The sequence below is a fragment of the Orcinus orca genome, chromosome 1 (genome assembly GCF_937001465.1).
Source record: "Orcinus orca chromosome 1, mOrcOrc1.1, whole genome shotgun sequence".
Taxonomy (NCBI): Eukaryota; Metazoa; Chordata; class Mammalia; order Artiodactyla; family Delphinidae; genus Orcinus; species Orcinus orca.
This window is the reverse complement of record NC_064559.1, coordinates 187,036,241-187,059,880: the sequence shown is the minus strand read 5'-3', so window position 1 is coordinate 187,059,880 and position 23,640 is coordinate 187,036,241. Positions and strand designations below refer to the sequence as shown.

The 23,640-nt window shown below is 40.0% G+C and overlaps 2 protein-coding genes across 13 annotated transcripts in view; one reads left to right on the top strand and one right to left on the bottom strand.

Moving 5' to 3' along the window:
* The window catches only part of ZBTB8OS (zinc finger and BTB domain containing 8 opposite strand), a 71,195-nt gene extending 63,926 nt beyond the window's left edge, over positions 1 to 7,269 (bottom strand). For 3 of the 11 annotated variants that reach the window (XM_049696442.1, XM_033422277.2, XM_049696437.1), the window contains exon 1: positions 7,067 to 7,262. In XM_049696442.1, coding sequence (XP_049552399.1) covers positions 7,067 to 7,163 — 97 coding nt within the window. In that variant the 5' untranslated portion in view covers positions 7,164 to 7,262. Of the gene's footprint in view, positions 1 to 7,066 lie in introns of all 11 variants that reach the window. The other 8 variants (XM_049696432.1, XM_049696431.1, XM_049696429.1 and 5 more) reach the window with 7 other exon arrangements.
* A 534-nt stretch (positions 7,270 to 7,803) lies between these two features.
* Positions 7,804 to 23,640, top strand: part of RBBP4 (RB binding protein 4, chromatin remodeling factor) — a 17,758-nt gene continuing 1,921 nt past the window's right edge. The window contains exons 1-11 of one of the 2 annotated variants that reach the window (XM_004266508.4): positions 7,804 to 7,962; positions 8,520 to 8,667; positions 11,667 to 11,812; positions 18,332 to 18,505; positions 18,850 to 18,965; positions 19,079 to 19,239; positions 19,336 to 19,462; positions 19,876 to 19,953; positions 20,639 to 20,715; positions 21,145 to 21,202; positions 21,290 to 21,400. In XM_004266508.4, the coding sequence (XP_004266556.1) occupies positions 7,947 to 7,962; positions 8,520 to 8,667; positions 11,667 to 11,812; positions 18,332 to 18,505; positions 18,850 to 18,965; positions 19,079 to 19,239; positions 19,336 to 19,462; positions 19,876 to 19,953; positions 20,639 to 20,715; positions 21,145 to 21,202; positions 21,290 to 21,400 (1,212 nt within the window). In that variant the 5' untranslated portion in view covers positions 7,804 to 7,946. Of the gene's footprint in view, positions 8,083 to 8,519; positions 8,668 to 11,666; positions 11,813 to 18,331; positions 18,506 to 18,849; positions 18,966 to 19,078; positions 19,240 to 19,335; positions 19,463 to 19,875; positions 19,954 to 20,638; positions 20,716 to 21,144; positions 21,203 to 21,289; positions 21,401 to 23,640 lie in introns of both variants that reach the window. The other variant, XM_049696390.1, reaches the window with a different exon arrangement.

The following is a 23,640-nucleotide window of genomic DNA, read 5'->3' as shown; positions in this document are numbered from 1 at the left end:
TCTGACTCCCAGTTTAGTGCCGTTTACATAACACATCTTGTTCTGGTAACACTCAAGGTTTAAGCTCATCTCTAATTTACTCAGAATATTACTGAGAACTCAATACATTTTAGGCATTAAGAGGCTCAATGATCAGCAGAGATGACAAACAAGTTAAAAGAAAATAACAGGTTTATTAACCCTAGAGATATGAAAGTATGTGGCCACAAAAGGACATAGAAGGTTCACAGCAATTTTATTCCCCCAAATTAAAAACCCCATATCCATCAAGAGAAAGGATAAACAAACTGAGGAATACAATGCCACACTACTCAGCAATAAAAAAGCATGAATTACTGATACAATGCATTAACAAGAGTCAGGGAGCTCACCTCTTTCCCCTGCTGTCAGTAGTTACTGAATAAAATCCATTCACCACTTTAACATCTAGCTGTGTTTGATACTGAGTGAAGAAGCCAGACAGAAAAGAATCTATACTGTGTGATTCCACTTACACAAAACTCTAAAACAAAAGTAAACTGTGGTGATAGACATCAGAGCAGTGCTTGCCTCAAGGTAAGGGGCTAGGGGACTAACTGGAAAGGAGCAAAGGGAACTTTCTAGGTTGACAGAAATGTTCTAGAGCTTGACTCGAGTACTGGTTACACAGATGTTATTTGTTTATCAAAACTCATTGGACTTGGGCTTCCCTGGTGGCGCAGTGGTTGGGAGTCCGCCTGCCGATGCAGGGGACGCGGGTTCGGGCCCCGGTCCAGGAAGATCCCACATGCCGCGGAGCAGCTGGGCCTGTGAGCCGTGGCCACTGAGCCTGCGCGTCCAGAGACTGTGCTCCGCAACGGGAGAGGCCACAACAGTGAGAGGCCCGCGTACCGCAAAAAAAAAAACAACTCATTGGACTTTATACTTAAGATGTGAGCACTTTTATTACATGTAAATTGTACCTCAATTTTTTAAAAGACGGTTTAAAGAGACAATGACAGATTGCTATAGGGCAGTAGTTCTCAAATTTTTTGGTCTCAGGAACCCTTTATTCTCTTAAAAATTACTGAGGACCTAAAGAGCTTTTGTTTATATGGGTTGTATCTGGCAATATTAACCTAGAAATTTTAACTGAAAAAAAATTTTAAGTATGTATTAATTCACTTAAAAATAATAACCCAGGGACTTCCCCGGTGGTGCAGTGGTTAACATTCCACCTGCCAATGCACGCCACAACTACTGAAGCCCATGCGTCCTAGAGCCCCAAGCACCACAACTACTGAGCCCACGTGCCACAACTACTAAAGCCCGAGTGCTATAGGGCCCACGGCTGCAACTACTGAAGCCCGCGTGCCTGGAGCCCAAGGTCTGCAACAAGAGAAGCCACTGCAATGAGAAGCCTGCGCGCTGCAACAAAGAATAGCCCCCCTCTCGCCGCAACTAGAGAAAGCCCCAGAGCAGCAACGAAGACCCAATGCAGCCAAAAATAATAAATAAATAGATACAAATAATAAGCCCATTTTATTTAACATAAATTATATATTTTTATGAAAAGTGACTACATTTTCAAAAAATGTAGTGAGAAGAGTGGCGCTGTTTAGCATTTCTGCAAGTGTTTTTAATGTCTGGCTTTTCAGTGTGCTGCAATCTCACAGATATGCAGGAGGAAAAAGGAGTATTTTAAGAGCTAAAAAAAAAATATGGACTTTCCTGGTGGCACAGTGGTTAAGAATCCGCCTGCCAATCCAGAGGACATGGGTTCGAGCCCTGGTCCAGGAAGATCCCACATGCCGTGGAGCAACTAAGCCCGTGTGCCACAACTACTGAGCCTGCTCTCTAGAGTCTACGAGCCACAACTACTGAAGCCCGTGTGCCTAGAGCCCGTGCTCCACGGCAAGAGAAGCCACCGCAATGAGAAATCCACGCACCGCAACAAGGAAGAGCCTCCACTCGCCGCAACTAGAGAAAGCCTGCCCGCAGCAATGAAGACCCAATGCAGCCAAAAATAAATACATAAATAAATAAATTTATTTTAAAAATGCATATGGGCAGCACAGCCGGAGTAAGGAAAAAAAATTGTATATAGTCTTCCTTCACCAAAACTAGAAACTGGTGGTTTTTTAAAGGTTAGTTGCAATGCAGAATCTGAGGCTTTAACAATGAATTTTTCGAACTCTGTAACATTAAAATCCATTGCTCTATCTTGTGCTTAGAACAGATCTTATCTATGCCTGATTATGTAATATCAAGCATTGGTTTTTGGGATAATATCAGTTCATCGATGTTGACACATTCTATAGAATTTTAAAAAATCTATTTGTTAATATCACCTCCAATCTCATCAGAAAAGTCTTTAAGCACTGGGAAACCGTGAAGCTCATGATGGCAGATACAAGTTTTCCAAAATTCTGACTTCACTTGAAAGCTTGAATTTTATCATTATATAATATACATTATCAATATACCAACAAATATTGTTATTTTCCTTGATGTGACAGATTACTTTATTTTCAAGAAGATATTGGAAATACCCAAGTCTGAATAACAATAGTATGTCTTTCAGTCATTCTTTTGAGAAAAAATAGTGTTCCGAGAAAAAAGGCATCTCACAACTCAAACAATCACAGAAGTTCTTTTCCTCAAGGTAAGCATCAATACTTTGAGAAGCAGAAACACTATGCATACTTCCCATTTTGTTACACAGAATATTAAAAAGGTGTGTACTCAATGGTTAATATTTAATAAAATTAATAGTTCTTGCCAAGTCATCAAGGACATTTTTAAGTAAAAACGACTTTTTCTTTTTTTAATTATAAGTACATAGTGGTAAATAATACAATGGCTACCAATACAGTTTGGTGCCACTGCCTCAATTTGTGCCAAGGGGCCAGGACTTTTACCTATTACTGCCTCTGCACCACGAGTGCAAATATCAACACAGTGAAAAGAGCAAGTAACATCTAGTATTATTAAGAAAGTAGTTTTAACTTCACAGATCCTTTGAAAAAGTCTGGGGAAACCTAGGGTTCTAGAGACCACCCACTTTGAAAATTCTATTATAGGAGAGAATAAGAGATAAACTAAGCTAGAGTAAGAGGTTCAGGTAAGAATTCCCAAAGGAAACAAGACTTAACACTTTATGTGCCAACAGACTAAGGATGATCTTTATCTATCTGCTCACTCATTTATTGCCAGTTTCCGCTCAGTGTCTGATACACAACAGGTGCTCAATAATGTTGCTGAATGAATATATGAGATGACAATTGAGCTGAGTCTTAAAGGAAAAACAGGGCTACAGGGAGAGCTTGGGGTAGATCTGGGGGTAGTCAGTGGCAAGAAATGAAGCTGGAAGAAACAGACTAATCTCAGATTACATCAATGCCAAGATTCTGTACAAAATGTCGGCAAGTAGAATCCAGAATGACCAAGTGCGATTTATCCCTGGAATGCAAAAATTCAATTCTTAGGAAACAGATTACATCATCTCCATAGATGTAATCATGAGGCATAACATAAAAATTTTTTTTTTTTTTTTCGGTTTTTTGCCTCACTGCAAGGCTTGTGGGATCTTAGTTCCCCGGAAAGGGATTGAACCCCAGCCCGGCAGTGAAAGTACCGAGTCCTAACCACTGGATGGCCAGGGAATTCCCAAACAAAATGTTAACAGGATTTTTGAGCAAACGGTCTTTTCTCAACTATTTCTCAAAAATACACTATTGTTTATTTTTTCTCTCATTCTTTTTTTTTTATAATTTTATTTATTTATTTTTTTGGCTGCATTGGGTGTTTGTTGCTGCATGTGGGCTTTCTCTGGTTTCGGCGAGTGGGGGCTACTCTTCGTTGCAGCGCATGGGCTTCTCATTGCGGTGGCTTCTCTTGTTGCAGAGCATGGGCTCTAGGCATGCGGGCTTCAGTAGTTGAGGCACATGCGCTCAGAAGCTGTGGCTCGCAGGCTCAGTAGTTGCAGTGCATGGGCTCAGTAGTTGCAGTGCATGGGCTTACTTGCTCCGCGGCATGTGGAATCTTCCTGGACCAGGGCTCAAACCCATGTCCCCTGCATTGGCAGGCAGATTCTTAATCACTGTGCCACCAGGGAGGCCCTTTTCTCTCATTCCTAATTGCTGCTTTTCACTGAATGTTTTTGTGGTATAATGAAAATATATACTTGGTCTTTGTCCCTGGTTCCTGGAACAGAGCTCTTAAAATCCTGGGCATTTTCTGAGTGACAGGAGTGTCACTCAGTGTTATTCATAAAGAGCCCCTTCTGACCACACTTGAGTCTATGCTAATAAGGTGATTCAGGGTTGGGCCCCTAAGTAGCCTCAGGATGGAGAGAAGATGAAACAAATGATTAAAAGGGGGGAGGGGATACCAACAGTAATTCTTATGGATCTTCACAAGCTGATTTTTATCTACATATAGAGAAAAAAATAAAAACAATAAGAATGGCAGGAAAGGAGCAAGTACTGAGAGGGAGATTGTCCTAGAAGATATTAAAAGATACAATAAAGCCTCAATAATTTAAAATGTGGCACTGGCACATAAAAAGAGAGCTACAACAAAGGAATAGAATAGTAAGTCCAGCTATAGACCTAAATATAGTTAGAGGAATTCTGTATACGATAAAGATGGAATATTTCAATCACAGGGGAAAAGACAGACTGTTGATAAATGATTTTATAGCATCTGGAAAATAATTATCAGGTATTGATACTTAATTTCCACCTTACCCTAATCCTAAGGTATTCAAATTTTAAATATATATTTTTTAAAAACCATAAATACTAGAAACATGAACAATCTATAACTATTAGCAAAAATACGGTTCCCATAAATATGAGACAAAAAAAGCCAAACACAAAAGGAATACATACTACATGATTCCATTTAGATTATGTACAAAAACATGCAAAGCTCATGTATGGTGTTAGTAGTCAGGCTAATGGGAAAAATACGGAGAGAGGAGAAAGGAGCATGAGACGGTCTTCAGGGATGCTGTAACATTCTGTTTTTTGATCTGGTTACTAGTTATACAGGTGTATCCAGTTTGCAAAAATTCATTTGTAACATGTGTACTCTTCTATATGTATCTTATACTAAAATATAAGTTTAATTTTGGGGAATTCCCTGGCAGTCCAGTGGTTAGGACTCTGTGCTCTCACTGCCGAGGGCCCAGGTTCAATCCCTGGGCGGGGAACTAAAATCCCACATCCCACAAGCCATGTGGTATGGCCTAAGAAAAAAAAAAAGTTTTATTTTCAAATGTACTAGAAGAAAACATGGGAGAATTAATTTACAGTCCCAGAGCGGGCAATGCCTTCTTAAGTATGATATCCCAGTAGCCATAAAAAGGGTTAACAAATTTCACTACATAAAAATAAACTTCTGCACAGTAAAAAAGACCAACAATCCAATAGAAAAAATGGGTTAAAAATATGAGTATACACATTCCAGAAGGTAAATACAAATAACTCCAAACATACTAAAGTATGTTCAGCCTCACTTATAAGTAAAATGCAATTAGTATAAGATACTTAACAGACTGAAAAGATCAAAAAGTGTGGTAACACAGTAAATTGGTAAAAGTGTGAGAAAAGAGGCACAGTCGGGACTTCCCTGGTGGTCCAGTGGTTAAGACTCTGCGCTTCCAATGCAGGGGGCACGGGTTCACTCCCTGGTCGGGGAACTAAGACCACACCTGCCGCGCAGCACAGCGCAGCCAAAAAATAAATAAATTTTAAAAAGTAAAAATAAATTTAAAAAAAAGAATTCAGGCTTCTTAAAAGGAAAGAAAAAAGGCACACACACAATGCTAGCAAGGGTATAAACTGGCACAACCTCAATGGAGAGCAATTTGGCAATAATTGTTGAAGTTTAAAATGCAGATATCAAAAAGAATGTCTATATATGTATAACTGGATCACTTGGCTGTACAGCAGAAATTAACACAACATTGTACACCAACTATACTTCAATTTTAAAAAAACATTGATAAAATGCAGATACCCTTTGAAAAAGCAATGTAACTTTTGGAAATTTATTGTACAGATACACATGCACATGTGCCAAACAATGGATGCACAGGTATATCCACTGCTGCATTATTTTTATTGGCAAACGAGTATAAGTATAAACGTCCATCAACTAGAAATTGGTTAAGTAAATTAAGTAAACATACACCTTTGCATGTACACATAAGAAAATGTTAAGGATGGTCGATCTGGATAGCAAGACTAAGGGGCTGGGGATCAGGGCTGAAAGAAAGACTTTCGCTGCATACCTGTTGTATTTTTTGAATTCTAAATCATATATATGACCTATTAAAAGTAATTTTTAAAAAATTAAGTGAGAGACAGTGAGCTAGGGAGATATGCAGGGTCCAGAAAGTACAGAGCCTAGTATGCTATGGTAAATAGTTGGACTCTATACAGAGGACAATGGGAAATCAATGAAAGAACTTTAAGAAAGGAAATAAGCCAGATTTGTGCTCCCCAAACCACATCCACCTTTAGGGACGGCAGCTTAACGTTTATGTACAACTTCAGAGTCTGCACTATATTTTCACATTTATTATTATCTCATTTATCCCTCACATGAAGGAACTGAGTGCAAAGAGGTTATGTGATTTTTTTGCCTAAAGTCACTAAGCTAAAAATGACAAAACCAGGTCTTTTTGCTAACAACACGATACAGGTAAGACACCAATTTAGAAGTCCCCTACTCAAAGCTCTCCGAGTCCTCTACCCTAGGCACACTCTAACTATCCCACAGCTGGAGGGAGATACTTGGGGGCGACAACCCCTCAAACACTTGAAAATACGTTACCTTCAGAATTAATACGGAAGTAAAATTCCCACAAGATAAATGTAATTAGGCATATGCAGAAAAAGTTCAAAAGGCTGTAAATTTGGGAGCCCGGGTTTCCCGACTCTCAGACCAGGAGGCTTTAGCCTTCAGCGTTCCCCAGAGAAGTACATAAAAGCCTACAATAAAGGGCAAAACGGGAATGCCTGAGCCACCCTATGAGGCAAAATGGAAGAGGAAGCCGGAAGCCCCCGGCAAGGAGAGAAGTGAGCCACCTACTCACACTCGTACTTCCGATTGACTGGAGGATACTTGGCCTTGATCGCCTTCTGCTTCTCAGTCAAATTGTAATCTCTAACATTTTCCCCTTCCAGCGCCATGATTGCGGCTTGGGCCCCCAAACTCAACTTCCGCCCTTCGTAAGCCAGACTTCGACCCGGACTTACAACTTCCGCCCTAGACTCCGCCCCTTGACACACACCCTTAAAGAGCCAGGACTCCATTCTCGAGGACTTACTTAATCCCCTAAGACTTCCGTCCTAGGTCCCGCCGCTTGGAGGAGATTTTTAGAAGTCCAAGGCTTCATTTTCTGGGCTTGCTTCATCAATAGTTCTAAGAACTAAGGGAACAAATAAATTGGAGGACCTAGGAGCAAGGGACACTTGAATTAGACATCTCGAGGTCTGATAGAAGCCTTTTCTTGCAGCCTCACCCCCAGAGCTGACAACTAGACCCGAAAACATTTTAGACTCCTCATCTAAAGTCCTACTTTGAAGGGATCGCTAGCTTCAAGAAAATGGCTGCACCCAGGAGCGTGCGGACTAAACCTCTCACGTGACCTCGAGAGGCGCACGCTCACCAACCCCGCGCGCGCGCAATCGAAGGAAGTCGGCTCCCGGCCGTGTGGGGGCAGGGGAGGAGCGCGCGCTTCGACCCCGCGGCAAGCGACTACGCGCGTCTGGATAGGCTACGAACGCGGCTTCCCCGCCCACCTCGCCGCTCGGCGCGCTCCGATTGGCCGGTGTTGGCGCGAAGGTGCGCGAGTCGGCCCTCACTCAGGGGCAGCAGGAAACAATAGAGGCCGCGCGCGCAGAGCGAGCGCCCGCAGCCTCCCCGCCCCTCTCGCAAAGCTCAACCCGATCCCCCCGGCTTGCCTGCCCGCCATGGCCGACAAGGAAGGTGAGGGTGCCGGGGCGGCCACAGGAGAGCGGGGGTGCCGGGGTTGCGTAGCGGCCTCGACACGGCCTAACAGTGAGGACAGGCCGGACTCTGCTGAGTGTCGTACCCGCCATCGCAGGCGTGAGGAGAAATCGCCCCGCGGGGAGGGCTAACGGCGCGCCAGCTCCTCGGGAGCGGAGGCCCGGCGCAGCGGCGGGAGGGTGGCGGTGGGGGCCCCGGCGGGTGTTTGGTCCCTCCCCGCGCTCCCTGTCGGTCTACCTGTCTCTCTCCGGGTCCTCTCTGCAGCGCTCGCTACCCGCAGGGGTCGGTGTTCGGCCCTCCTCGCGGGTTCTGTTCTGCCGACGCCGTCGCCCGAACGGCTAACGGCGTCTGGCCGGGATGACCCCAGCAGTTAGGCCCCGTGAAGCTGGAGAGCGGTGTTGGTGCCTGCGCCTCGGGGAGATTTAGACAAACCTCCATTTCAGAATCGGGATTCTGGAGCCGTGCCGGTAGCTTTGGAAGTGTCTACTCGGTTTCCATTTGTGGTCGCTAACTTAAATTTGTTTTTAATGTTTTAGCAGCCTTTGATGACGCAGTAGAAGAACGTGTGATCAATGAAGAATACAAAATATGGAAAAAGAACACTCCTTTTCTTTACGATTTGGTGATGACCCATGCTCTGGAGTGGCCCAGCCTAACTGCACAGTGGCTTCCTGATGTAACCAGGTGATAGGAGTCTTTTGAACGTTATTTTGTTGTGTTCTCGGTGTAGATTTCTTGCATCGATTTTCCCTGTTTTTCTTTTCTCCAGTCACCCGTAGCGGGCACGTGATCAGAACCTAGTGGTGACATTTTTTTTCTAGGCCAAAAAAGGCAAAATGTAAAACAACTTTGCAGTTTACCTGATAAGAGAAAACATGTTGTCTTCTTTATCTGATTCTGAATTGAATAGCTGTATTATAACTATAGTTGACCAAACAGTTATGTAAAATTTGTCAGCTTTCAAAAAGTATTATGATGAGTCCAGTTCTTTCAACAAAAGGAATTTGAATCTCGCAGTCGTTGGTAGTAGCTGGTTAATGCAAAGATGAATGTGACATGGTACCTGCCATTCAGAACAACATTTAGAAATTCTGTAAGTGTACTAAGTAAGTAAATTCCTTCAAAACTCAGGTCTTTAGAAGTCAAGATATTTGCGAATTGTGGTTATTTGGCTACGTTTCAGCTCAACAAGTTTTATATAAATGTTATTAATAACTGAAGAATGAGCCTGCTGCCTTCACATTGGCATTTTTTTAAAAAATGGCGACATCTGTCCTAAGTATGTTAATAAGTACTTAGAAATTTAGAGCTGGAAGCTGGTTTATCATGACCAGGAGTTCCCATATTCAGCTGATCATCAGAATTACTTGAGTTCAGGATAAGTGGAGTCATTTCTGTCAGGAGTTCTCAGTTCAAACCACTTAGGAACTTGCGGCAGGATACTTGAGAATAGTTGAATGGTGATTCCAGATTTACTGTAGACATGTGCTAAATGATATTGGACCAGAGGATCCCAAATATTGGCCACCCCATACCTACTAAGTCATTCTAGAAAAGCTTTCCATATAATGTGATTAGCTATGTTTGGAAAGCAGTGAATTAAGACTAAATAACCCAAGGCTGAAATCTGTGCTGTAGTCTTAGTAGCTTTCTACTTTATGAATTGAGGTAAATAAATCTTTCTGCAGTATTAGACATTGGTCCAAATATCCTTCCCCTTTTTTTTTTTTGTATTCTGCTCGAATAACAATGTCATTTACTTATTTATTTTTTTAGAATGAGGGGTCCTTTAAGCAACTATCTCTAATGTCTACTGTTTACTGTGTGTGTGTGTTCTTTTTTATTCATATTTTGTTTCTAAACACAAAAAACCATACAATCATAGTTTTGTAATATTCTTCTTCCCTCCCTCACTTGCTCTGAGTCTTTAACTTTCTAAATTCAGGTATCCCCAACTTTATGTTGACAGCCCCCTTATCTTTTCTCTGTTTTTTCCCATGTGACATGTAGACACCTATTAACTCTGTGCAGAGGAATTTCTGTTGAGTTATCTCCAGATCCAACTTCTGAGCGCTACCTGAATTTTCAGCTGTCTTATCTGGAGTATTTTATTGGCTTTCCCAACATGACATATTTCAAACTGAGTATATTTTTTCCATGGAGGTCCCAACCCAACTTTTTCTATTGTTCCCATTTCTCCTTTTCATAGTTGACTTTGGTTTGACATTTTTTAGGTTTTTCCCCCTTTATCCACTTGACAGTCCATTTATAAGCCCTGATCAATTCTTGTGTAGCATCTTTCCCATCTAGACCATGGGTTCTAGAACTTTAACAGACATCATAATCAGCTGGAGGGATTGTAAAACAGATTTTTTTTTTTTTTCCAATTGACCACGCCTTGCAGCTTGCGGGATCTTAGTTCCCTGACCAGGGATTGAACCTGGGCCATGGCAGTGAAAGCGCTGAGTCCTAACCACTGGACAACCAAGGAATTCCCTGCAGAACAGATAGTTGAGCACCACAAACCATCCCTCCCCCGCAAGTTTCAGATTGAGTAGGTCTATAGTGGATCGCAGAATTTGCATGCTGAAGTTCCCAGATGATGTTGATGCTATTGTTCCTGATACTACGCTTGAAGAACCTCTGCTTTACACTGTTAAATTAATCCTTCTGAGGTAACTCAGATGATGCTATGTCCCTTATAAATTTTCCATGGTTCTTTGTTCCTTACAGTAAAGAGTCCAGAATGCCTTAAGCTGGCATTCAGTACCCTAGAGTCTGATTTTTATCTGCCTTCTAGCCTTCTCTCTCACTTTGTTTTCCCACATTCAAAGTCAGATTTGGACTTCAGTTCTAGTTCTGTTAGTTGGTAGTTGTGATCTTAGGCAAGTTGCTTAATTTTCCCAAACCATCTTTAAATTAGAATAGTACTTCAGAGTGTTGTTATGGTGTTTAAGTGGTATGAGGTATGTGAAATGCTTAACGTGGTGTCTGGCACTTTGTAATCTTCCCTTTGCTTACTTCCCTTAGAATACTGTCTTCCAAAGCCCTTGTCCCCCTCTTCTAGATTATCTCTCATTTTGAGACCTGCTCAGGTAACACTTCTGCTAAGAACGTGTCCTTTATTCCAGAACTAATCTTTCGTATCTAAATTTCCATGTTCTTGGGTACTTTTCATGAATTATATGTTGACTTGTGTTTAAAATGTTTGTGTATATGACTGTTTAATTGTCCCTGGTTTTTTGAGGATATGGATCACATCTTAATTATCTTTGTGCTTCAGTAGTATTTGAACAGTTAGTTTACCTGATGTTACTTCCTTTGCCTTTTAATGACGTTAACCTAATGAAGTAACCTAAAGTGGTAGTATACCCACCAATTGGTTTCTTTCCCTCCAACTCCTTGTAAAGGGTGAGTAGCTAATTCGTATTTTATTCCATCAGACTTTTTCTTCAAAGTAATTGTAAATATTTGGCTAAGTTAATAATTATGAAATTAAGTGTTCTGCGGTCCTTATACTCAGCTCTATGGAAGATATGTGAAAAGTAGGAACTATGGCTCTTAATGACTTCTTCCTCTGAAAACCTGGTTGTAATAGTGCCTTGTGCATACATGTATGTCACTGACTTTGTAGTCTCTCTTAGTGTACTGATTTGAATACTGACCATATATTCCTATTATAGACCAGAAGGGAAAGATTTCAGTATTCATCGACTTGTCCTGGGGACACACACATCAGATGAACAAAACCACCTTGTGATAGCCAGTGTGCAGCTCCCTAACGATGATGCTCAGTTTGATGCTTCACACTACGACAGTGAAAAAGGAGGTAGGAATCTTAAAGGTGAAGGAAGGAATGATATATGGGTTATATTTTTCATATCTCTAAATTATAATAAAGAGTGTGTACAGTTTGATAAAGTAGTCTCTCAAGTTAGGAACAAGATAACTAAGCTTTGGAAAGCCTGATTTTGCAGTATAGATATTAGATGTCAGAAGACATATTTAACACATACTTGGTTCTGTACCTTTTCTGTAAACTTTCTTCAACTAAATTTGGTGGTGGGGAAATTTCTAGAATTGAAAGAAGCAGAAATCCACCATATATTACTGCTACGCATGCTTGCATTCTCAACATGGGAGATACTGCCCCTGCGGGAGTGAAAATTGGTTCTCAGAGGGGTGTGTGTGTGAAAACAATCTTATTCTTTGAACTGTTTAAAGCACAGAAATACATAGCAGGCATAAACAAATACACAGGAATTTCATCAAGGTATCAGAAAAAATGTCCTACAAGGTTCCTTACAGGGGCAATAATGAAAAAAAAGGTTGAAAAACACTGGCTTAAATTACACTTTCTGGGTTTAAGTGGTATAAATGACTTAACCATGGCATTTGCTATATAGTACATAAAAATTGAGTGTTTAATTATATCCTATTTTTAGGAGATATCCTAAGGGCTTAACTGTTCATGAAATACTTTTTCCCTTTCAGAAGAGATAGAAATGAGTGGGTTTCCTTTATTGTTGTCCTTGAACTCAAATTATTACTGGGAGGTAGAAGATAGGCTCTCAGTATTGAGATTTGTGCCAAAAATGAATGTTTAATGTTTTTTATCTTAGATTTCTCCTGATTAGCAGAATCCATTCTTTTATCTAAGATATTTTGGGTTCCAGTTACTTGCCAGGATTGTAATGTACAGTTACTCTTTTGATCATTCCATATTTAGCTTAGGGTAATATAGAATGCAAAATAAGTCCTTAGGATAAAGGTCAGCAAACATGATTTTGTGTCGCTGACCCAAGTGTGTGAACTATAGGATATGGTTACTACAGAGTTATTCTCTAGGTAGGCATCAGTGATTGAGGGGATAAAACACTGAACTTAAGAATCAAGATCCCTGGTCGGGGAGCTAAGATCCCACATGCCTTGCGGCCAAAAAACCAAAACATAAAACAGAAACAATATTGTAACAAGTTCAATAAAGACTTTAAAAGTGGTCCACATCAAAAAAAAAGAATCAGAAGATGGGCTTGAGACCCTGTTGAGCTGCTCACTAGCTGTGTGGTTTGAGGATAAATCATTTCGCCTCTCTGAGCCTGTTTCCTTTTTATTAAATAAATTGTCTTTAAATAGGACTTTCGGTTATTTAGACATAAAGCAAATATTCTGATTGGTAATATAATAAATCATCTTTAATAAAGCAGGGAATTCTCTGGTGGTCCAGTGGTTAGGACTCCATGCTCTCACTGTGGGGGCCCTGGTTGGATCCCTGGTCAGGGAACTAAGATTCGGCAAGCCTGTACAGTGCAGCCCAAAAAAAAAAAAAAAAAAAAAATTGAAGCAAATATAAAATACTGTGAACCCTCCTCCCCCTGTAAATCTATCCCTTATGGATCGCTGTTAAATTGATAGTTTTCTGAATGGTTTATCTATCCCATTTATTGGATCACTCATTCAACAAATATATTAAGTACTTACTGTATGCCAGGCAATTTTTCTTGGTACTGGGAATACAGCATAAAATAGTTTCCTGGCCTGGTGTATCTTGGACATCTTTCTGTGTGAGCATATGGAGATGTGCCTCCTTTTTGATGGCTGTATACTATACTATAATTAACCATCCCTCAATTAACATTTAAGTGGTTTCCAATCTTTTGGCTTCAAAAACAGTTCTTGTACATGTATCTTGCATAGTTTTGCTGTAGAATGATTAAGTGGAATGTTAATCAAGTGGCAAGAACATTTTCAATTATAATTGGTACTGCTAAGTTGCCCTCCAAAGAAAGATTCACAATTTCACCAATAGCAGATGTATTGATGTCTGTTTCTGCATGCCTTTGCCAACATTGAATGTAATACTACACTCTTTGCTTTTCTTTTTTTTTTTTTTTCCTTTAATGGCTGCACCACGCTGCTTGCAGGATCTTAGTTCCCTGACCAGGGATCAAACCCATGCCCTCAGCAGTGAAAGCACGGAGTCCTAACCACTGGACTGCCAGGGAATTCCCTACTTGGCTTTTTAAGTTATTCATAATGTTGGACCTATTTTAAAATATTTGTCTGTCTCTCTCTCTCTTGAGCTGCCTATTTATGTTTTTTGCTCATTTTTTCTTTTGAGTTATCTCTCTATATAAGGTAAGTTATCCCTAACTAATAGGTTATAGGTAATTTTTTCCCTCTTTATTTTATAATTTTGAGTCCTGTTTTGTTTAGAAGCTATGAATTTTAAATTATCCAGCTTTCCTCTGGTGTCCTTCCGATTTTGTCATTCACTGAAAGGCCTTCATTCCAAGATTTTAAAATAGCTGTTGTTTTCTGGTACTTTTGTGTTTTGACTATTAAAACTTTAATCTTTCTTGTATTTGTTTTGGTTTTAGGGATGAAATAGGAATCTGAGATTTTTTCTAAGTGGTTAGCAATTTTTTTTTAATGCCATTTGCTGACTAATCCATTTTCTTCACTGTTTTTGTTGTAAGTAGAGTTGATTTACAGTATTGTGTTTCAGGTGTTCGGCATAGTGATTCATTAGGTCTGGGGGGTTTTTTTGGATTTTTTTATAATCCGTTATAGGTTACTACAAGATATTGAGTATACAGTAAATCCTTGTTGCTTATCTATTTTATGTATAGTAGTTTGTATCTATTAATCCCATACTCCTAGTTTATCCCCCCAACCCCTCCCCTTTGGTAACCATCAGTTTGTTTTCTATGTCTGTGAGTCTGTTTCTGTTTTGTATATAGATTCATTTGTATTCTTTTTTAGATTCCTCATATAAGTCTTCCCTGGCTTTTGAAATGGCATCTTTTAACATACACTCCAGTCTTTCTGGTAACTGAATTTTTTGAGTGGCATCAAACCAATTTACTTTTATGTTCTGATGATACCTTTATCCCCCTTACTAATACTTAATAATAGAGGAACTATGAAAAATACCAGTAATATGTATGATACATTTGTATGACTGTATTTCGCCCTATTTAATCCTCACAAGGAAACCGATGCTTACAGTTGTTTTGTAACTTGCCCAAAGGTTACATAGCATATCAGCTCCCATTCCTTCCTTTTCTCTTACTTTTACCTCTCCTTCGTCCTTCACATCACCCTCGGATGACTGAACAAGCTTGGTGCTTGAAGCGGGGCAGGTGCTCTCCATGTGGTCTCAACAGTGCTGGAAGTAGATATATACTAATATCTCTTAAAGCTTCTTGGATTGTTGTTAGATAGATAGCTTCCTAGTCCCTCCTTGCTCTCAGATGAAATGTCCTGGACTCTCAGATTGAACTATTGTAATTGATTACCTTCTACTTGACCCCATTTGGTTTGAGGTACTTGGTGGCAGACAGCTTCAAAAGATCATTAAACTTTCAAAGAGAAAGAACTAAAAACTGGCTTAGGCTTGTTTTGACATTAAAAAGAATGTGTGTGTTTATATTAGATTCAGCCAGGCTATGGTCACATTTTAAGCCTGAAAATAGATTCGGTTTAAAAGTTTACTTCAGACTCTGTTACCAGGATCTTCAAATATCAACAGATTTATTTTTAGCAACTTATTTGGGGAATGGGTTGGGGGGGGCGTTTGTTTTTGTTTTTAAGTAATCTTTAGTCTTTTGCCTCAATATATAATAAACTATTACTAAATCATGATGAAATAATGGAATATTTGACTCAAGATGTTACAACTTATTCTTCTTAGTTTCAAAATGTTTACGGACTCAAAAAAACGGTACGGTGGTAGAAATTAGAATGCCGGTTATCTAGTTTGTCAGGCAGCATTGGTTGGGAGGGACACAGTGGTACCTTGTGGGAGGATAAGAGAGGGCTGAAGATGTTCCGTACTTTTATCTGTGTGGTAGTTCCCCGGATATATGCATATGTAAAAATTCATCAGGCTAGACACTTTTACTATATTGTTGTGTCTCAGTCTTTTTTTTTTTTTCAACAGCATTGACTAATTTAATCCTCACATCCACGGTGACATTGGTACTTTTCTTTTTAATTAATTTATTTATTTTTGCTGTGTTGGGTCTTCGTTTCTGTGCGAGGGCTTTCTCTAGTTGTGGCAAGCGGGGGCCACTCTTCATCGCGGTGCGCGGGCCTCTCACTATCGCGACCTCTCTTGTTGCGGAGCACAGGCTCCAGACGCACAGGCTCAGTAGTTGTGGCTCATGGGCCTAGTTGCCCTGCGGCATGTGGGATCCTCCCAGACCAGGGCTCGAACCTGTGTCCCCTGCATTAGCAGGCAGATTCTCAACCACTGCGCCACCAGGGAAGCCCCAGTCTCAGTCTTTTTAAATGGTATTTTATATGGAGAGAAGCAAACAAAATGGCAACATAGTTAGACCTTTATAGTCATTCAATTTATTGTACATTTCTACCTCAGTCTTTCTTTCCTACATCAGATTTGGCCTTTTGCGTATCACCTTCAACTTGGGGAATCTATTTGTTAAATAGATAAATCCTCATCTTCATAAATCTCAATTGTGAATCCTCTAAGCTGATTTCTTATTACTGTACTTCAACTACATTGCGGGGGGGGCCTCTGATTAGAAGTATATAGCTGATACTGAAATAACCCACATTATATAACAATTACCCCTTGCTCTGTGGGCTTCATGCCAGCTATTGGTCTTTCCTTGTTGGTATCTCTTTTCTGGCAATTATTCTTTTCTGTCATAGTCATCTATAATTGTGTGCTTATCTTATCTCCCTGTGTTTGGACTAAAAGTTCTTTGAGATCACATATCCTAATCATGCCTTCTTTTTTTACAATGTAGATGCTTGTGGTCTAGAATTCTGGGGGGGAAATTCTTTAATGTGTTTGGGGTTTTTTCTCTTTTAGAGTCTATTTTGAACTGTTTCTAGGTTTTTAGCTTGTTTAAACCACTGCTTTTCAACTTATAAAGTTATTTTGAGGTTGAAAGTTATCTGCTAATTATATTACCCAACTATGTCTCTGCTTTTTGAAAACATTTTTGTCCTTCAGAGTGTCATTTTCATCTACAAGTTACTCTCATAACTTTGTTTTATGGGTAAGGTGTTTGAGGTTCACAGAAATTGAAGGCCTTCACCAAAACCACCAAGATAGTAAGTGGCAGAGTCAGTTATGCCATGGCCTGACTGTTACTCAGGTACCTTATCATGCTGCCTTCTGTAATTCTTTGGCTACTTATTAACTACCTTTGTTTAAATATTGCTTTGCCAAGATTTACATAATCACAAATTATATTGTTATACATTTTATAATGGTACTTGGGAGAATTCTGTAAGTGCATACAGTAGTCAAATATGAATAAAAAATGTTTTTGTCTAGTCCTTGCCTGCCTGGTTTATTTCAACCAAGGACTCTGGTTGGCAAGTGTAAGTGGGAGGTCAGGAAAGTGGAACCAGCTGTTGTGGCTCTGTTTTTCTTCACTGGTGTGAGCAAAGACGTGACGGTATTTCAGAAAGGTCATCCCAAACTAGGGTTTCAAATAAATAGTAAAAGGGACTCTTTAGTACCTAGCACACTGTGTACTTAATATTCATTAAAACAGTAACTTTGATTTTATTTATTGAGCACATTTTTTTTGATAGTTTAAGTGAGGCTTGAAAGCCACTTAGTGAGAATTTTTGAAGTGGAGTCAATAGTGTTCCTTACTTTTAGATAGTAATGTAATACTTATTAGGTATATTATTACCTAAATCATTGCAGGTATAGCTGAAAGAGTACCAGGCTAGGGATCAGAAAAATAGGGATTCAGTTTAGGTTCTGCCATAGTCAAGTCACCATAAACAAATTAATGTAGGTCCTCTGAGCTTCTCTTTTCTTGTGTAAAATTTTTATTTACTTATTTTTTATTTTTGGCTGCGTTGGGTCTTTGTTGCTGCGCGCGGGCTTTCTCTAGTTGCGGCGCGCGGGGACTACTCTTCGTTGCAGTGCACAGGCTTTTCACTGCTGTGGCTTCTCTTGTTGCGGAGCGCGGGCTCTAGGCTCGCGGGCTCTAGAGCGCAGGCTCAGTAGTTGTGGCGCACAGGCTTAGTTGCTCCGCGGCATGTGGGATCTTCCTGGCCCAGGGCTCAAACCCGTGTCCCCTGCATTGACAGGCGGATTCTTAACCACTGTGCCACCAGGGAAGCCCTCGTGTAAAATTTTTGGAGATAATAACTCTTCCCTACGCTGTAGGGTTATGCTAAGAATCAAATGAAATAAGGAATGTGAACGAACTTTATACTGCTAACAAATTTTTAGATCGCTTCTAGTATTACACCAGTTCGTTGATTAAAAGCCTTGCCTGTGTCATACTTTGAGTGACATAGAGTAGCTCTTGCTTTGTCCTCATTTGCAGTTAATTTATTGTATTTACAGAATTTGGAGGTTTTGGCTCGGTTAGTGGAAAAATTGAAATAGAAATCAAGATCAACCATGAAGGAGAAGTGAACAGGGCACGCTATATGCCCCAGAACCCTTGCATCATTGCCACAAAGACTCCATCCAGTGATGTTCTTGTTTTTGACTATACGAAACATCCTTCTAAACCAGGTACTTGCCCTCTTCGATTCAGATACAAATGATGAGTCACTGTGGGGATACATTGCTTCTCTCAATTTTAATTGCTTGTTATTCTTTGTATAACTTAACATCTTATATTTATATTGATATGTGTGGGTACTCTTCCTTCATCCTTCTTCTCTACATGGGGAAAAAAATGCTTTTTTACATAGGATAGAATGTGCAGCTCTTAAGCATTATCTGTTTGGTCATAATGGGTCTGTATGTCTCATAAAAAGTAAGAGCTTTAGACCTCTTGATAAAAATTCCATTATACTTAGTAGATCCAAGGAGGAAGTGGACTGGATAGTCTTGATGTGTCTGTTACTTTGTAGACCCTTCTGGAGAGTGCAACCCAGACTTGCGTCTCCGTGGACATCAGAAGGAAGGCTACGGGCTTTCTTGGAACCCAAATCTCAGTGGGCACTTACTTAGTGCTTCAGATGACCATGTGCGTATCCTTTACATTTTGAAGCAAATCTGGGCTAGTTATATCCGTTTTTTTCCTCTGGGGTGTGTCAGGAAGTGAGGCCCTTTTATAAAATAGTTAATTTTTCATTTAAGACTATCTGCCTATGGGACATCAGTGCTGTTCCAAAGGAAGGAAAAGTTGTGGATGCGAAGACCATCTTTACAGGGCATACAGCAGTAGTAGAAGACGTCTCCTGGCATCTGCTCCATGAGTCTCTGTTTGGGTCAGTTGCTGATGATCAGAAACTTATGATGTGAGTAGAATCCATTTTTTTCTCAATATATTATCTAAGTTTTATATTTAGTTACCCATTTCAAGCATTTTTCCTGTTTTTTCTCTTTTACTAAAGCTGGGATACTCGTTCAAACAATACTTCCAAACCGAGCCACTCAGTTGATGCTCACACTGCTGAAGTGAACTGCCTTTCTTTCAATCCTTATAGTGAGTTCATTCTTGCCACAGGATCAGCTGACAAGGTCAGTGTGATTTATTCTACAAGAAAACAGGGTGGATTTCTCTGGCTTCTTTTGTTGTTAATATTTATTTATTTGGCTGTGTCGGGTCTTAGTTGTGGCATGCAGAATCTTTCATTGTGGCGCGCGGGTTTTCTCTTCTCCAGTTGTGGTGCATGGCTCTCTAGTTGAGGTGTGTGAGCTCAGTAGTTGCGCTGCACGGGCCTACTTACCCTGCGGCGTGTGGGATCTTAGTTCCCCGACCGGGGAATCGAACCCGTGTCCCCTGCATTGGAAGGCGGATTCTTTACCACTGGACCACCAGGGAAGTCCCTCTCTGGCTTCTTTTGAATGCACAGAGATCTTTTAGTTATGGATTTTCTTTTTCTCGATAAAAAAATTTTATTGATTGTACTTGCTTTCATTTTTGTATGTAGACTGTTGCCTTGTGGGATCTGAGAAATCTGAAACTTAAGTTGCATTCCTTTGAATCACATAAGGATGAAATATTCCAGGTGAGAGAAACTAATGCTCCTCCCCCCACCCCAAGGGAAACCTGAATGTGGGAGTGGGCACACTTGTGCCTTATCCCATTGCTATAAGAATAAAAATCATCTTTATGCCTATGCTGATCTCTGTATGAATTGGGATTGTTTTCCCTCCATTGTTTCTATATTAAACTTAGTGCCTGATTATTTTATCTGCCTTGTTCCTGACGCTTGTCTCTTCCCTTATTTCCACTCCTTTATCCTTTATAACTTGCTGTATCTGTTAATTTCACAGTTCATTCGTAAAGTACTGACTCCATGTTTTCTGCCTCATCCGTTTAATTAAGCTCCATATGCAAAGCCCTCTGACTCAGTTCAAGAAATAATTGTTACATTATGTTGGAAGCTTAATGCAAGGGCACTGTGAGGAGTACATTATAGTCTTTGCAGTCCTATGTGTAATACAGAATTCATTATAAGTACTTGGGTAAATAATTACTTTGTGTGTGATCTATACTTTAGTTCTTAGGTCAGCACTGGATGACATTTGGCTAGAAGCTGGAATTAGACAATAAGAATAAATGAGATCTTCAAAAATATGAAATAGAACAAGAGCTGATATCCTGGGTCTAGTAATGGGTTAAATTGTTAAATATAATGTTAGATTTTTTCCCCTCAATTTTCTAATTGATGGCTTTTTTCTTATGTATAGGTTCAGTGGTCACCTCACAATGAGACTATTTTGGCTTCCAGTGGTACTGATCGCAGACTGAATGTCTGGGATTTAAGGTAAGTCTTGTTAATTAGACTTACCTTAAAGAGTTAAAATAACTCTTTGTGGAGTTATTTTCTTACACTTTCCAGAATTACTCAAGGTAAGTCTGTTTTAACTTTTTTTTAAATTTATTTATTTTTGGCTGCATTGGGTCTTCGTTGCTGCGCGTGGGCTTTCTCTAGTTGCGGCGAGTGACGGCTACTCTTCCTTGTGGTGCGCGGGCTTCTCATTGCGGTGGCTTCTCTTGTTGTGGAGTGAGGGCTTCAGTAGTTGCAGCACGTGGGCTCAGTAGTTGTGGCTCGTGGGCTTAGTTGCTCCGCGGCATGTGGGATCTTCCTGGACCAGGGATTGAACCCGTGTCCCCTGCATTGGCAGGCGGATTCTTAACCACTGCGCCACCAGGGAAGTCCCTGTTTTAACTTCTAAAAATCTTTTTGTGCTAGTAAAATTGGAGAGGAACAATCCCCAGAAGATGCAGAAGATGGGCCACCAGAATTGTTGGTATGTTACAGATGTTGAGCAGAACTGAAATAGTTTGTGATTTATTGTCCTCTGTCTGCTTTTCATCTGTTTTCCTTCCTCTTTCAGTTTATTCATGGTGGTCACACTGCCAAGATATCTGATTTCTCCTGGAATCCCAATGAACCTTGGGTGATTTGTTCTGTATCAGAAGACAATATCATGCAAGTTTGGCAAATGGTAAGTGTTTCTTTATTTGGGCGAGTTTAGATAAATGAGACCTAGTATCACTTCATATTTATATACTCCATCAGTACAACTGGCAACTCTGTTCAGTTTACTCCCGAGTGTGACTTGCCTGCACATTATCATTTTCAGCTGCCTACCCTTTAACTTTATCAAGTTGTCTCACTGGTATCTCGAACTCAACTAAACAAAACTAATCTTTTCTTTTCTCCTTCCTTTCCTTACTCCCCTTACCTCCTGACTTTTTGTTTTCTATATGGCTTCAATGTCTCCCCAGCTCACTAGATTTGAAAACTCGGGTCTTCCTCTATTGTCTGTTCACCTCTAGGTGCGGTTCACTTATCAGATTTTATATTGTTGATCTCTGCAATGCTTCTCCTGTCTTTACTCATCTTACAAACAGATATAACCAACTTTACTGTTTGTATTCCACACCTAGTTTTTTGGTCAGGTTCTCATTACTACTTGCTGGGCTATTGCAGTAACCTCCTAATTGTTGGCTTGCCTCCTGTTTTTCCCTCTTTGCTAGCAGTCGAATCTTTAGGAATGATCATTCCCTTGAAATTACTTATGAACATGCCTAGCACAGTTCCTACTGCAATGTCACAGCATCAAAGAGTACCATTTCTTCATGAAACTTACCTAGATGTCAAAAACATTCCCTGCCTTTATACCCCAATTGAAGGTGATCACCCTTCTTTGAATTTTCAGAGCACTTGAAATTTAATAAAAGCAACTGTAATGTCTGATATATAGCAATACAAGAAACAGTTGCCTTCTGGAGATGGATGGTGGTGATAGCTGCACACAGTGTGAATGGACTTAATGCCCCTGAACTGTACAGTTAAAAATGGTTATGATGGTAAATTTTGTTATGTGTCTTTTACCACAATTTACAAAACAACTGCATGACTTTTAAGTGACAGTAGCCTAATAAATGAAAATAATTCAAAAGAAACTTTTGGTGTCTCAGAGTAGATCTAGAGCCAGGAAGAAGCTCCAGAGGTGAGTGTTTGGCTCAACATGAGGAAAAAAGTTTTTGATATTCATAACTTTCTTACGGAATAACCCTGTTAATCAAAAATAAAGAAATAAAATGGGAGTATTTGTGGCCTATGAGATTAACACATTATATACTGGATCAATACTTCGGAATATTATGTATCAGAATGAAGTATACTTAGTTTTATAAGCTATTCATGATATGCTAATAAGTAGGAAAAAAGCAAATTATAGAACATCATGATAGAATCCCTCTTATTAAAATTTGGGTATCTAGTCTTATGTTTAATTATATGTAACTATTTAATAGAAGGCTATTTGCCAAAATGTGGTTGGTATGTTTAGAGAATTCTTGTTTTCTTCTTTATACCTTTCTGTATTATAATTTTTTATAATAAGGATTTGTTTCATGTATTAACAGAAAATCCACTTTATCGTTTTCCTTGTAACACACCCACACAAAATTAATATAAAAAATTAGAGTTCTAACAAGAAAGTGAAATGGGCTGCCTTAGATAGTCTGTCAGTGAGAGGTATTTTAGTGGTTGTCATGGGAATGTTGTAGGAGATTAAGCTACATCACCTTCAAGGCCATCACCTCCAGTCCAGGTTGTTACTTTACTCCGTTTGGGGGAGGGTTTTTGTTTTGCTTTGTTTTTAAGAATTATTGTGATATAATGAGTAGTAAGCATTTGGTCTTTGTCCAGGTTCCTGGCACAGAGTTCCTAAAACCCTTGGGATTTCCTGAGTGGTAGGAGTCTCTATTGCTATTTATAAGTAGCTGCTTTTGGCCTCACCTGAGTTTAGGCTAAGGAGGTAACTTAAGGGGGCCCCTATAAAAACTCTTGGGAAAGCTCCATAAAAAACTTTTGATTTCATGAGCTTCTGGGTTGGTGAATATATCAATGCCACCAGAAAGGGTGTGGAAGCTCTGTGCTCCATCCCCACCTCGCCCTGTGCATCTCTTCCATTTGGCCATTCCTGAGTTATACTCTTTATAATAAACCAGTAGAGCGCTTTCCTGAGTTCTGTGAATCATTCCAGCAAATCATCAAACCTGGGGGGCGGGGGTGGCTGTGAGAAAATTTATAGCCAAGTTGGGCAGGAGTACTTGGGTAGCCTGGGCACTCAGGGCTTGACACTGGCCTCTGCTGAAGTGAGGGTAGTCTTGTGGGGTTGAGCCCTTGGTCACAGTGCTACCTCCAGGTGGTCAACATCAGGATTGAACTGAG